Source organism: Cibotium barometz, chromosome 26, assembly GCF_041138505.1.
Source record: "Cibotium barometz isolate CiBa-2024 chromosome 26, ASM4113850v1, whole genome shotgun sequence".
NCBI classification, from domain to species: domain Eukaryota; kingdom Viridiplantae; phylum Streptophyta; class Polypodiopsida; order Cyatheales; family Cibotiaceae; genus Cibotium; species Cibotium barometz.
In genome coordinates, this window is record NC_141071.1 from 39823381 (window position 1) to 39839250 (window position 15870).

Genomic DNA, 15870 nt, shown 5'->3' on the forward strand with positions numbered 1-15870 from the left:
CACCTAAAAGTTTCTATGGCGTAAACTATTCATCATATCACTTATGATATTGTATCGATATCTTTTTACTGGAAAACAGACACTACCATTGACAAGTGTAGCAAAGGGGAATGGAAAAGATACACTATTCCTAAGTTCGACAAGGAACATGTTTAGACAAGATGATAACACAAATGGACTGCTAAACTTCTGTGCTAGGGGATAGTGATGGTGTGTAATGCTAGTAAAATTTCTGTTGGTTTGAAAAACATAAGAGTTGGTCTCATCAATGAGAACATCATGGCATTGCTTTGCACCTCTAAAATTACCATGCATATATTCCGTGAGTTTGTTGAAATATTCTTGTTTGCAACAACATTTTCTGCAAACCATCATTTTATATGCAATGAATTAAGTCAAATAATATATTAGAGTGTATGATTGAAAGAATCACGATGGATATAGCTCTAAAGATGTTGCGATACTTAACCCGAAAAGTTTAAGAAAAGTTGCTGGTTCATGCTAAGCTCCACTGGACTGTGGGTCTTCGACAAGATTTACAAAGCCAATGCCTTTGGCAAAAGAGTACTCGCAGCAAAGGAGTAGTTGCATGACTTTTCTAATGTGCAATTTGCAACTGCCCATAAAGTCACAATCTTCTTTGGCTTCATCAATTACCTCTCTTGTAAAAGGTTCCTTACTCTAAGTCTCCTGTTCTGAACTCAATCAAGCTTCCAAACATGTCCAAACTTGATCCAATCTGATTCTTGCTGATTGGCCATTGATTTAGCCCAGACATCAAAATGTCCTATTGTCCACCTTGGTGCAGCCAGCCTATATGTATGTGTGTATGTCTTCGAGCTGACCCCCAATGTGGGTATGGCAACTCCTCATTGGAGATCCGCTGGGCATAACAGAAGTTTTAGTAGGTGCGCCCGTGCAAGTCCTACACTACCTGGTCTCCTCAGAAGGGAGTACTTGGTGGCTGTCATGCCTAGGCAGCTAGGTCTTCCGGGGCTATGCCTTAAGGGAGTAATGAAACCTTTTTTGGCAAAGTTAATGCAAAAGCCATTCTCTGTTCAAGTCCGGGACGACTCGGGCTGCCCCTGACCCTGGCTCGAAAAACAAAAAACCTATATGGATGTCCTAAGTGACCTGTATGGACGTGTGACACATGGCCTGTTTTTTCTGCTTAACCCTAGCGCTAGGGTGCCCCAGAAGACATCACACATGCATGTGACAAAACATAATCCAGGAAAACATTATGTGCATTAAGGGTTAAAAATAAAAGAGACACTGGTTTATATATGTCTCTACATGGGTATATGCTCACATTGAATTTCTATTTTGGAACCAAATCAATGTGAGCATACAATGTTCTGCTTGTTTCTTGTTGGAAAAACTTCTTTGTTCAGTTGAAAATCATACTGCTTAAAGCTTTGTGGATTTTAGCAAAGTTTGATGCATCACCAAAATTGTGGTCTTTGTGCAGTGGAGTTTGGCAAACTTTATCACCATGGGAGATATTCGTTGTTGGATATGGGGTAAGTTGTCAAAAATCATCTTGTCTTTTGTTTCAAACTGTGATTTCTGAAGGGCCAGCTTCCATCTAGCTTCTCTTGTATGTTAGATACATGAAACGTGTGTTTGTGTGTGTGAGAGAGAGAGAAGAAGATATATTAACACTACGTAAATGTAGATATGTATGGATCATTATCGTCATCCTCATCATGGAGGATCACCATCGTCATCATCGTGGATACAAAGTGGGTGTAGAGAACTCGGGGGTGAGAGTGCGGAGAGAAAGCTATCCATCGATGTGTGGTAGGGGTCCATTAAGAGAGAAGAAGAAGATATATTAACGTCTTGCAAAAGACATGAGGGGTCTATGAGACAAAAGGTGTACAATGTGTCCATGGAATCTCATCATGGAAGAAAATGACAACATAACAAAAAAAAACCAACACTAATCCCGAGGTAAATGTAGATATGTAAGGATCATCATCGTCATCCTTATCATGGTGGATCACTATCCTCATCATCGCTGGATACAAAGTGGGTGTAGAGGGTACCGGGGTGTGAGTGTGGAGAGGGAGCTATCCTTTGATGTGTGGTAGGGGTCTATAAAGGATGTGGCGAGGGGGTGAGGAGGGCCCCTAGATCTGTACGTCCGAGGAGAAGCTGGGACGAGGTAGCACCTCCAGATGCTCGGTGGTGGGCGAGGATCTCATCAATCTTGGGGTGCTCGACGTCCAGGAGGGTGAGGGCGTCTGGCTCTCCGAAGTGCGGTTGCAAGAGGCAGGGTAACTCTAGTCAAGGGGCGAGATGGTGGGCCCCTCGTCGCTACTATGGTGGCCTCATCCGTTTGAGTGTCCTCCTATGGGTGGAAAGAATTAGTGATGGTAGACTGAGGTGGGTGTCGGTGTCGAGGATCTCTAAATAGTAAATCTGTGTGTTGTCAGATCTCCAACATGAAGATTCCGAGACTACATTGTTCTGGAAACTCCATAACCCGAGATAGTGGCCAAGCCCCTCTCTGAATAGGTAGTGGAATCTTGCCCTTGTTTCATAATATACCTGGTGCTGACAAATATAATGCTCCTTAGACTGTACTCCTCCATGGCACAATCTACAGAGTCTGTTCTCTATATGGATCGCTATTGCTTTGCCAACCTCAATCTTGAGCTTATGGGATGAGACCTTGACCTAACCAAATGCTATCCTCATGGCATGTGACTTGAAAACATCCAAGTACCCTAGCCTCTGTGTGAATCCATCCTCTGGAAGCCTTAGAAAACGGTCACTGTTGTACTGCATCCTGGTTGGTAAGGGCTCCCCTGGGGTAATCCATGTATCTCGAATGTGTAACTATAGTAAGTCATATTGAATTCCCCGGTTCCTATCTACATGTGTGAGCTTGGTGTAGGGGGAGTCTGGGTCATACTGAAATGGGGTAGTCGGCTCATCTGTTGTCTGTGTGGTGAACCATGAGCACAGAAGCATGCTAGGATGGATGCACCCCTCTCTCCGCTATCACCCAAGAAGACTGTAGTGCTAGGTATGGTAACGGTGACGAATCCATCGCCAATATCCTCTGTAAGTACGTGACAGTCCGGAATAAGGCCTCTACCACCATAGGTGGTGTAGCAAACTCTGTTCGAATGATATGGTGAGGTACAAATGATTTACTGCATATCAATGTGGATAGCATCAAAATTTGTGGATGCTCTATGCGCTGCCAATCTGCCACTAATAAGCCTGGTGCCCAGAGTGGAGATGTATTCATCATCTGTAACTATTTGGCCTTCCTAGTACTATTAACATGATGGTGCCCCTCAATCTGCCACTAATAAGCCTGGTGCCCTTGTCTAGACACCCGATTGGTGGAAAAAGGCATGGGGACAGGGACCATAAGGTTTGTACATGGAAAAGCACCATCTTTGGTCAAAAAGCAGAGAAAAGCAAAAAGTGAAATTGAGTTGACCTGCAAGCCAGGTGCACCACTGGCAAGAGGGGATTGAGCAAGACCAAAAAGCAAAAAGCTGCTTTTTCAAAAAGCAACTCTGAGGCTTATATGGAATGGTCATAGTTAACTAGTGTGCATGCAATTGGAAGTTTCCTTGGCTTATGCTCTTATTACAGGAAGTTCATCAAGTGGTATGTAGTGGTGGCTAGTCCATTGCATGATTTGACAAAGAAAGCCGTGGGATTTCGGTGGATCAAAGCTGAAAAAGAACGCACACGGGCATTGACACGATCCCACAACTGTGCCTGAGCCTCCTGTTCTTTCCGAGTAGAGGGTAAAAGCTCCCTATCCTCCAACTCCGGCCGTGGAACACCAACCACAATGGAATCAGCCAAGTCATAAAACTCCAAGACAGACTCCATCATTACCTTCCAGATGCCGTAGTTGGTCTCGTCCAACTGTCGATCCACCAGGAATGTGGGGAGAGTAGGGATCTTCACGTGCTTCTCCGCCATCTCAAGCAAATGTGCCATCTCAAGGGTTCACAAGGTCTTGTGAAGGGAGAGTGGGTGGGAAAAAAATGAGGAAGAGGCCGCAAATAATATGCAAGATTGCTGTCCAACGGTGATGGCCACCTTCTACCCGATTTCCAAGTCCCGAACAGCCCAAAGAAAATCTCCAATCAGCATCAAAAATTAGCAAACCCTCAAGCTCGCAGTGTCTCCAAGCTTCAAGCCACTTGGGGCTCTGATACCATGTCGGAATGCACAACAGGAAAATAAGACAAGTGTTGTAGAGAACTAAGTGCAGAATTGTAGAGAGAGAGAAGCTGTATAAACTATGCTATATACACGTGAAACCGATACAAAATAGGAGGTGGGGGCAAGGGTGGTATTTATACCACCCCCAAGTGCTGGTCGGGCAAGTCAAAACAGCCGATAGGGGTACTGGTGAAGTCCACGACTGAAGAAAAGCTAGTCGGCCAACACATAATCAGTCGGCCAGGCACAAGACATTAGGTCGGCGAGTACAACAGAAGTCGGCCAGCACACAACAGCCCCACGACCAGAAGAAATAGGGGAAAACATGAAAAATGGGGGAAAGTGAGAAAAAGCTCTTGGCGGGCACACCCACAACAATGGCCCTAATTGTACAGATAGGAGATGATTGCTAACACAGTATGCAGTGCACAAGTAATGATCCTCCTGTTCATGGATTGTCCTGTCTGGTTTCATTGAAACCGTGCTGAGCCATCTGGTTCCCGAGGGAAACCGCTCAGACTCTTGCTCAAGGCCATTTGGTCACTAGGATGGCATGAGAATTCTTGCATAGTCATTTGGGCCATCTGGTTGCATTGATCGCTCGACTTGCCTGCTCGACTATGAAATCCAATACAGTCATCTGGGCCATTTGGTCGCAATGACTGCCTGACTCAGAAATCCAATATAGTCATCTGGGCCGTTTGGTCGCAGTGACCGCCTGACTGCGAAATCCAATATAGTTATTTGGGCCATCTGGTCTCAATGACCGCCCGATTGCGAAGTCCAATATAGTCATTTGGGCCATCTGGTTGCAATGAACGCTTGGCTGCGAAGTCCAAGATATCTGGCATCGTTGCCGTCATTGGGTCATCTGGCATCATTGCCTATCATATACAAATCTCATTCTGGCATCGTTGCTGTCCAGTGGGTCATTTGGCATTGTTGCCACCCAAATACAAATCTCGTTCTGGAATTGTTGCCATCCAATGGGTCATTTGGCATCTTTGACACCCAAATACAAATCTTGCTCCTTGGGCTATCGGGACCCAAACTAGAGCATGTCCAAGTAATCATTATAAGTAAAATAATGATCAATTTCAGTCCAATATATATATACAATGAAGAGGGCTAGAGGTTCAATCCCTCCCTCTTGAATTTGTCTTGATCGCAAGACGTCGATATACTTGTACTTCAAATATATCTGAACCAACCACTTTCTCATAAACTCAAAGTATATCTGGATAGTCCTTGAAGTACTTCTCCGGCATTCATTTCCAAGAGAAACTTTCTAAACACGTTTTTCCTCTTTTTCTCACAGAATGAAACACAATCTGTTTTGGCTCTTCCATCCCTGATGGATCCTTCAATACAGGCTCCTCTAGGGGTAACCCTATACATGGTTTCCATAAACTGTCATGGAAGGCATTATATATCCTCCAGTGATATGAAAGGTCCAACCGATAACATACACGGTTGATATTCTTGGTTTCTTGAAGAGGTCCATATACCATCATTCCCTGACTTGGGCAATCCAAAGATAAAATCCATAACAATACTCTCCCATAGAACATTCAATGGGTGCAATAATCCTGTTAGCTTTTGTCGATCAAACTTTGACCTTCTAACAAAACATTCACGAACATAAAGTTCAATGTCCTTTCTCATAGTAGGCCAATAGAAGTAGCTCTCCAAAGCTTGAAGTGTAGTCAAGGTGTCTCTATGTCCCATGTGGGGAGGAGCCAAAAGGGTTTTGTTTTAGCTTTGGTCCACAAAGATTCCACGCCTTTCTTTGTCGAAACATGCAATGGGCTAAACACCACTGCAAACCAGTCGTCAAACTTCCTGGTATGATGTCAATTTGATGATCTTCTGAGTTCTCTGGCTTCTTTGCCTTCCTTTCTTTTGCTTGTCCTGAGGAAGCTGCAACTGAGAGAGTAGGCCTAGGAGTGGCTTCCCTGTCTCCTCCATAAGAAATAGAACGGGTAGCTCTAGATCCTTCTGCAGTGACTCCTTTGTCCTGAAGATAGGTTTTAGCAGCTGCAACTCTTTCAGCTTGAGTGCTCGATCCTTGATGAAATCTGCAAACAAACATTCGAGACCTTGTTTGGTCCCGTTCTCTTTTGGTTCTCCAAGAATGAAATTCTTCATCTCTGAGAGGTCGTTTGAACTGGTGAAAGTCATGGTACTCTTTTGATGTCATGGCTGCGGTTTCATGATAAATTGATTGACGGCCTTGGGTCCCAGTTTTAAGTCTTGTATTGGTCTCATAGTTTTTCCTTGCATTAGGCCCTTGGTCTCCTTTTTCTCTCGACATGGCTTTGTCACCCCAAGAAAGTTTCTTCAAGAGAAATTCTGCTCTGATACCACTGTAAGCCCAGTGGGGTGTGCCGTGACAGACTTAACCACGTGTCCAAGAGATAATATACATGCTGAATATAAGTGACAGACTAAAAAAGGGCATCTGTTAACCAGTGGGGCCACCCCAAACTTTGCATATAGAATGTCATGTGGTACAGATGGCTTACTCTTGATGATGCGTGACATCATCAGCTGTAGCCTCTCTATGCTCCTCCAGTGATCCTTCCCTAGGCCTGACCCCCAAATGGCTGCACCATACATAGCCGCTGGTCTTACTAGAGTATCAAAGAGCCATCACTTAGTGCGAGGTTCTTGGAAATGTGCCTAGAAACACTGTCTCTCCATACGGGCTAGGGAGGCATGCCCCCTCGCAAATCGGTCAGTTATATTAACATCTACAAAAGGCGGCCAAAATGATGTATGAGACCAAAAGGATCACATCATGTCCACTAAATACATCATCATGGGTACTAAAATGAAAGAAAATGATAAAGCTAAGATGCTAGTACAAAGACCGTAAGGCTTGCACATCATCCTAAGATATCCCCCGTTGGGACTTGTGCCTCCGTGTACATGCTCAGAAATGCTTGGTAGATTGGTGTTCCATTGGGTCTGGTACCTCGTGTACTTGCTTGGAGCACATCTATTTTGGTATAGTCTCATGAACGGGGATTGTCCATACCAATGCTTCATTGCGTAACATCTTTATGTGCTTGGGTGCAATTGAAATTGCATGCTGTTTTCATGCTTGCTTGACCGATGTGTAGTTCCGGGTAAGGGGACGCCCGCCCGCGAACCGTGCGTGTGAAATTGTCTGCTAACATGGTTATGTGGCATGTGATAGGTGGTAAGTATTGGTCATAAACTTGGCCTTAGGAGTTAGCACTAATTTATAAGTGAGTGTGTACACACTTCGTTAAGTTTTGGGCGACCAAAACTCACTTATAAATTATGACCAGCCCGGTGTTCACACACACTGATGTCCCGAGGTGGACATAACCCAATGTCCACCGCCCAGACCTTATCCCCTTTGTACAAAGGGAGTAACCAGCCATGTGCCGCCTTAACCTGGCTTCCATTCGGTATTATGTACCCATGCGCCCCTAGCTATATGGGCTGATGGTATGCGATTTCCCCGGAGCCTGGAAACCCCCCAAAGGTAAAGTTGAGTACCGACTTCAGAGGAACCTTGGAAGCGCAAGCGTCCACTCTAGCTTGCTCCACAAAGCACCTGCCTGCCACCTACAGTGGACAACTGACCACCTCACTCCTCTTCCTCTCTCTAGAGATTGGCGCCTCCTTCATGAGGGCTGTTGGGCTGCATTTTCTGCACATTCTCCTTCCCAACTTCATTTCCAAGCTTGCTAAGGTGATTTTCAAGCTTCTAAGAGTGATTCCGGATGCTAATCACTCTCCTACACACTCCCAATGATTGAAATTCAGCAAAACAACTCTCTTTATTGCTGTAATTTCTGGTCTTTTTGCTGGAAACCCTAATTTCTGTTGGGTTTTATGTTGTGTATGCACCCAGAGGAGTGCTAGTGATCATCAGTAGGTTACTGGGGTACTTTTTACTTTAGTTAGTGGAGGTTTTTTCCCCCAGTTTAGTTCAGTTTCACTTATATGCAGTTTATAAGTGTTTTGGTCCACCCGGCACATTTATGGCCGGTCATGTGAACACTTATCCTTTAGGGGTCACTATCATGTGGCTTGTACTTCACTTTTTTCATTATTGAGATATACAGCAGTCGTGTTCACTCCCTCTGCTTGGTTTTCCACGCCTGTTTGCTTTCTGTAAACCCTAACCCTAACCCTGTCCTGTCTTCAATTGGTATCAGAGCTTTGAAGCTCTACACTACCTGCCCGTACTCATTCTGCGCCGCCTTCAGCAGAGCATTGAAGCTCTGTATAGCTGCTGCCCGTACAACTGTACCTGCCCGTACAAAGCCTGCGCAGCCTTCAGCAGGTACACTGCAGGTTCCGTACAAGTTCGCCAACTGCGCCAGCAGTACAGTACTGCACGTCGCCTTCAGTCGGAGCTTGTGTACCAGTCAATCTGCGCAACCTGCCCGTGTCTAGTCGCCTCAAGTTGGCCTTCAGCCCGTACACCTGTGCGCCGTCAGATATTCTCTGTGCCTGCTGCCCGTACCTGGTCGCCTTCAGTCGGGTACTGCATTAGTCAGTACGCCGCCTATAACTTGAGCGCACGTGTACAGCGCACGTGTACCAGCCACCGTACGCCTACGCCTTCAGCGCCAACAGTACTACAAGACGCCGCCTGCAGACCCGACAGTGCCTACTGTCACTTGCGCAGCCATACGCCTTCAGCGCTGACTGAACCTGCAGTACTGTGGTCGCCTCAGTATCCGTACTGTACTTGCTTGCTTACAGAGGACTGGTTTCGTAAAGTACCTGCACAGTACAACAGTCTACGAGTACATCAATCAACTCTTATCTCAGCTGGTAAGCATTACAGGTTTTGAGTTTTGGGCATTTTTATTTTTCTCTGTGAAAAATATACAGGCACAACAGGCAGTTTTTCTAGCAAGAAAAATATACAGGTTTTTAGCACAGTTTGGGTGCAGCCAATTTGGGCATTTTTGGGGCATTTTGGCATTGTGTATGCCATTTGCTGCTCTACTCAGTCATTGGTGCATTGAGCTGCACATTCAGAGGATTGAGAGTGCAGGCAGATTTGGGTGAACTGTATTCAGTGGAGTACAGTTGTTATCAGGGTTTTTTGCTATTGGGTTTTTTGGTAAACAGGTACAACTTTGTGCGTAAAGCATAATGGCAAATCAACAGCAAAGTGATGTATTCACATATTTGTCTAAGGAAGACAAATTGGATGGCACGAACTACTCCTTGTGGAGTTTTATGTTGAAAAATGTGCTTGTGGCAAAAGGTCTTTGGGATTTTGTTAGTGGTGATGAACCACGTCCAGGTCCATTGGCTCCAGAGACTCCTCCTCAAGGGGGTGCTCGTGGACGAGGACAACAGGTACAGGCTCCAGGACAGCCATTGCCTGTTCAGAGAACAAATGCTCAAAAGACATGGGATGCCAGGGATGCACAAGCTTTGTCACTCATTGCATTGTTAGTTCAGAGGTCCATTATACCTCATATTCGTTCAGCTGGCACTTCACAGAATGCATGGGTGACTTTGGAGCAAATGTATGCTGCTCGTAATGAGGCTAGGATCTCATTTTTGAAAAGAGAGCTGGAAAATCAGAAAATGAATGAAGGAGATGATATGTCTAGCCACTTAAACAAGCTGCAGGATTTGAGAGCGCAACTTTTCAATGTGGATGAGATTATTCCTGAGACACAGCTTGTGTCCACCATCTTGCACTCTTTGCCAAGATCTTACTTGGCTTTCCATACCTCTTTGAACCTCAGCATGAGGAATGCTGTTGAACCCCTCAAGTATCAGGAACTTGTTGCTCTCTTACTACAAGAGGAGCAAATGCGGAAGAATATGAATATGAACACAAATGCTGAACAAGCATTTACTACAGGTCAAAAGGGGAAAGGGAAATCTCAGCCAAAGAGTGCAAATCAAAATTCAGGTGATGGTGGTTCTTCACAGGATACCAAGAAAGGTGATGGACAGCCCAAGAAGAAGGGCAAATGTCATTACTGTAAGAAGCCAGGTCACTACATCACGGAATGTAGGAAGAGGATTGCCAAAGAGAAGGCAAAGGAAGCTGGGATGTCTGTTAATGATGCTCCTAAAGCTCCTCCGGAGACTGCTTCTTTTGTTGAGGACAGGGATTACTGTTTTTTTACATGCAGCTATGATGCCTCTTGGTCTTCACAGGCACTCAGTTTGACAGAGCATGCATGTACTTGGTATTTTGATAGTGGTGCCTCAAAGCATATCACATCTCGCAGGGATTTGTTTAGTCATGTTGGCCCTGCCCCTGTTGGCAAAACTGTTCAGTGTGCCAACAATGCTTCATATCCAGTGTGTGGCATTGGGGAGATTCAGCTTACAGCCATTAATGGCTCCATTCTCCGCCTTACAGATGCCTTATATGTACCAGGGATAAAGAAGAATTTGTTGTCCATTTCTTCTTTAGCACATTGTGGAATGCAAGTCCACTTTGATGATGATAAATGCATGGTCAGAGACAAAGCAAATGCCTTGACCTTGATGCTTACTGGTACATTATGTCATGGACTTTATGAGTTGGATGCATTTCAGCCAGTGGATCAGTCTGCTTATCATGCATTCAATCTTACTCCAGCTATGGTTGATGCGGAGTTATGGCATGCTCGCATGGGGCATGTAAATTTTGGTAGTCTTATGCTTATGCAGCGACATAATATGTTTACAGATCTACCTCTCATGGAGAAGCCTCCAGATCACATTTGTGAAGGATGTATTTTGGGAAAAATGCACAGGTTTTCCTTCCCACGTGATCAGGCTCTAAGAGCAACTGCAAAGTTGCAACTTATACACAGTGATCTTTGTGGTCCCATGCAGACGAAGTCATTAGGTGGTTGCTTTTATTTTGCAACATTTATTGATGACTTCTCTCGTATATGCTGGGTCTATCCTTTGACACAGAAATCACAGGTATATGATGCATTTTTGGCCTTTGTAGCACTTGCTGAGACAGAGTCAGGATGCAAGGTGAAGACTCTCCGTTCTGACCGAGGGGGGGAATATATGTCACATGTGCTGAATTCCTTTCTTGGGAGTAGAGGTATAAAACATCAGTATACTACTCCTTACACTCCACAGCAGAATGGGGTTGCAGAAAGGAAAAATCGGTCACTCATGGAGATGGCCAGATGTATGCTAAAGGCAAAAAGACTACCACATATCTTTTGGGTGGAATCAGTAATGTGTGCTTGTCATATTTTGAATCGATGTCCCACAAAGGCATTGGTTTCTATTACTCCTTTTGAGGCTTGGCATGGCCGCAAGCCTTCTGTATCACATTTTCGTATCTTTGGGTGTCTCGCATATGCACACATACCCAAAGAGTTGAGGAGGAAGCTTGATGATAAAGCCACAAAATGCATTTTTGTTGGGTATAGCCGTGAGAGCAAGGGCTACAGGTTATATGACCCACTATCCAGGAAGATATTCATCAGTCGGGATGTGATTTTTGATGAAAAATCAGAATTATCCATGGCTGGTTATGAGGCAAATCAGGCTGAAAATGATGTATTTGAAGGTCTTCTACCCATGGAGTTTCATTCCACAGTTGGTGATCCAACTCATGAGGGTACTGGACAGCCAGCAAATGATGTAGGTGGTGCAGAAATTCAGCAGCCAAATCAGCCAGAAGTTGAACCAAATATGGGACAGCAGGCACCACAGGTCAGACATATACCTAGATGGTATTTGAGGACATTACAGGACAGCCATTTAGAGGGTCCTCTTGCTGGTCGTACTCGTAGGGAGACAAGGACCAATGAGCATGCACACATCATGGATTTGAATCTGGTTATGGCAGCCAGTTTACAGGATGATGATGAGCCTGATTCATTTGTGGATGCACGAGATAATGTGCATTGGAACAAAGCCATGCAGAATGAGATTGATTCTATTAAAAAGAATCAAACATGGGATTTGGTTGATCTGCCCAAAGGCAAGAAAGCCATTGGTACTAAATGGGTCTATAAGTTGAAAAGACATGCAGATGGATCCATTGACAGGTACAAAGCCCGTCTAGTTGCAAAGGGCTATGCACAGAAGAAGGGCATTGATTATGAGGAGACATTTGCTCCTACATCCCGTATGTCGACACTTAGGTGTGTCATTGCATTAGCTGCACATCGTGGTTGGGTTGTTCACCAGTTGGACATAAAGACTGCATTCCTACATGGGGACCTCGAGGAGGAAGTTTATGTATTTCAGCCGATGGGATTTGCAGAACATGGTCATGAGGGGAAAGTATGCAGGCTGAAAAAGGCCTTGTATGGTTTGAAACAAGCTCCACGAGCTTGGTATGCAAAAATAGATGCTTTTCTACTCACTCAGGGATTTGTGAACAGTCCATCAGAGACCACTTTGTATGTGAAGAAAGAAGAGACAGATCTGCTGGTCATCAGTCTTTATGTGGATGATCTCTTGCTCATGGGATCAAATGATGACAAAATTGCAGCATTTAAAGAGATACTGCAACAGACATTTGACATGTCTGACTTGGGCCTTGTACATTACTATTTGGGCATACAGTTTGTGCAGGATAACAGAGGCATTGGGTTGTTGCAATCACGTTATGTTGCTAAACTTCTGGAGAAGTTTAAATTTCAGGATTGCAAGCCTATTAGTACTCCTATGGAGCCTGGGATGAAACTGTCACTACAAGATGACAGTGTTTCCTTTGATGCCACTACATATGCTCAGGCTGTTGGGTGCCTCATATACTTGTGTAATACAAGGCCAGATATTCAGTATGCAGTCTCTCAGTTGAGCAGATTCATGCACAGCCCACGGTTGTCACATTGGCAAGCTGTGAAGCGTGTATTCCGTTATTTGCAGGGTACCTTGTCTCTTGGTTTGCTTTATCCTGAGGGGGGTGACATGCAGTTACACGCTTACAGTGATTCAGATTGGGCTGGTGATTTTGATACCAGACATTTCACTAGTGGGAATTGTTTCTTCCTTGGCGCTTCATGCATTTCTTGGCTAAGCAAGAAACAGACCACAGTGGCCACTTCATCTTGTGAGGCAGAGTACAGAGCAGCCTACACTACTACTGTTGAGTGTGTTTGGCTGCGTCGTCTTATGACTGATATGGATATTTCAGTGGAGGAGCCTACACCTATCTATACTGATAGTCAGAGTGCCATTGCTGTGGCCAGGAATCCTGTGTTTCATGCTCGCACGAAACACATTGAGATTCACTATCATTTTGTTCGGGAGAGACTCCAGGCAGGAGATATCAGTCTGATCTACTGTCCTACAGATCAGAATGTGGCAGACATCTTCACCAAGGCATTACCACGTCCGAAATTTGAAGCATTCCGCAATGCTTTGAATTTGTTTCCTTTTGGTGGATGATGTACAGTGATCACATATCACTCCAGGGGGGTTTGTTGGGTTTTATGCTGTGTATGCACCCAGAGGAGTGCTAGTGATCATCAGTAGGTTACTCGGGCACTTTTTACTTCAGTTAGTGGAGGTTTTTTCCCCCAGTTTAGTTCAGTTTCACTTATATGCAGTTTATAAGTGTTTTGGTCCACCCGGCACATTTATGGCCGGTCATGTGAACACTTATCCTTTAGGGGTCACTATCATGTGGCTTGTACTTCACTTTTTTCATTATTGAGATATACAGCAGTCGTGTTCACTCCCTCTGCTTGGTTTTCCACGCCTGTTTGCTTTCTGTAAACCCTAACCCTAACCCTGTCCTGTCTTCAATTTCAGCCCTCCTTTCTCAAGCTGAACCATAGGGGAAGCTTTCCCAAGGTTTCCTTCATCCTCTTGAAGACTTGTGTTTTTTAAGAAAGGCGACAAAATCGAAGATCTTAACACTCCAAGGACTTCCATCGCGAAGACTTCCGCTGTCATCGACTCTACTTGGTATTGGTAAGCTTTTACGCTTAAATATGGAAGCAAGTAGCAGGAGGGAGGAACCGGATTACAAGATCAGATACCCTGTGTAGTGTTCTCTTGTCCTACGTCCTCTCATGCAGATTGTTGCTACCATTTGTTGGTGGAACAATAGAGAGCAGATGGTAGGGAACATGGGCACTTGAGAGGGTAATGTGGATTGCAAGTCTACAACGACAACCACTTGTTTGCAATACTGTATTCATATGCATTGGTATGGAAATCTGGTCAGAAATGCCCATGACACTATGTACTTGATTCTCCCAAGATCAATATACTTTATTTGAGGGAGGGGTCGGCCGTTCCGGCTCATTGTGTGTCTCTTGTCAATTGAGCAATTTACTTCTTGTATTTGAGCAAGTGTCCATCAAATCTTTAGTGTATTTAAGTGTATTGATTAGCATTGTGTTCAACCAAGTTACGGTCCACATGTCCTATGTGGGCATCTTTGTATTGTTGGAGCATCTCTTGGACTTGGAGCTGACGGGTGGAGCGCCTATGTGGCCCAATAGGTCTTGGGCGCCTAGCGCGCTGCATCTGAACCGCCTGGTCTATGGTAACGCTGGGGAAACGAAGAGGCTCTTGTGTGCAGTGTCTGACTCGTTTGAGAGGTGGGGTTGTGGGTGGGTTCCTTTCAAGCGGTGGCGAGAGGCTTCGTGGATGTGGGGAAGAAAGCTCATGATCCGAGGCTGTGAGGTATTTGTGCCCGGACACTGTCTGTGTGATCCAAGCAGCTGGTCCCTATGTCTACGCAACTCCAGAAGGTAGAGCCCAAGACAACGCTGATTTGGATAGTCAATGACTCTGAATAATGGTCTAAAACCCTGTTTGAATAGACAGTGGAATTTCCCGCGTATCTCATAATACACCGGGCATGTGCAAACATAGTGCTCCTCGGTCTCCACCTAAACTAAGTGTGCATATGTGGTCCACTCTATCAACACCCTCAGCTCTCCCTGTCTCCGCTCTAAGCCTGTGTGAAGAGACCCAGATCTGCCCAATAGCTATCCTCATGGCATGTGACATGTCGGAATAGGTACCCAGGCTTCTGAACGAAGCCACTTGTGAGCCGTAGGAAAACCTTTCTGTAGAGTTGCATCTTGGTCCCAAGGTGCTCGGGTGCCTGCCATGTGATATGGGTCTCCAGTCATGGGAGGTCAGCTCGTATGAGGTGGTTATTCTCCTGACAACCTGATGTGGTATTGATGGTTTGCTTCTGATCATCCTCGAGTACATCATGACCTGCAGCCTCACCACCTTACTCCACTCCATCCGGCCAAGATCTGGTCCCCAGAATGCTGCACCATACATAGCTGCTGGTGTCATCAGAGTGTCAAAAAGCCACCCTTTCGTACTGAGCACCTGGAAATGGGCTTGAAAACACTCTCTCTCTAGGTGGGCTAGGGCTGCACATCCCCTTGTTAGGTGGGCCTAGGCAGCTGGTTTCATGTTGAAAATGGGTCCCGTGAATGTGACTCCAAGATAAACATATGACTCCACAATCTCCACTGTGTCACTCCCATAAACAAAACTCCTGGCACTCCTCGTGGCTTTCATTGCGGGCCTAGATGTGTTAAAAACCATAACTTTGGTCTTGCCGTGAGATCCCGTTGCTCACAAAAGGCCTGCAAAGCCTCTAGATAGTGCTGCAATCCAGCCACCAAATCTGAAATCAGTACCATGTCGTCGGCATATAAGAGGAGAGGTATCACTGTGTGAGCCCAACGGGGC

At 45.2% G+C, this 15870-nt stretch overlaps 1 protein-coding gene across 7 annotated transcripts in view; it reads left to right on the forward strand.

The window, feature by feature from the left end:
• LOC147623959 (MBOAT (membrane bound O-acyl transferase) family protein) overlaps window positions 1-15870 on the forward strand; it is a 123710-nt gene that overhangs the window by 32794 nt on the left and 75046 nt on the right. For all 7 annotated transcript variants that reach the window (XR_015269238.1, XR_015269239.1, XM_086820618.1 and 4 more), the window contains one exon: window positions 1472-1523. Coding sequence is in view for 5 of the 7 variants with exons in the window: in XM_086820618.1 (XP_086676744.1) it covers window positions 1472-1523 (52 nt within the window). In the remaining 2 variants the exon portion in view is untranslated. The remainder of the gene's footprint in view (window positions 1-1471; window positions 1524-15870) is intronic.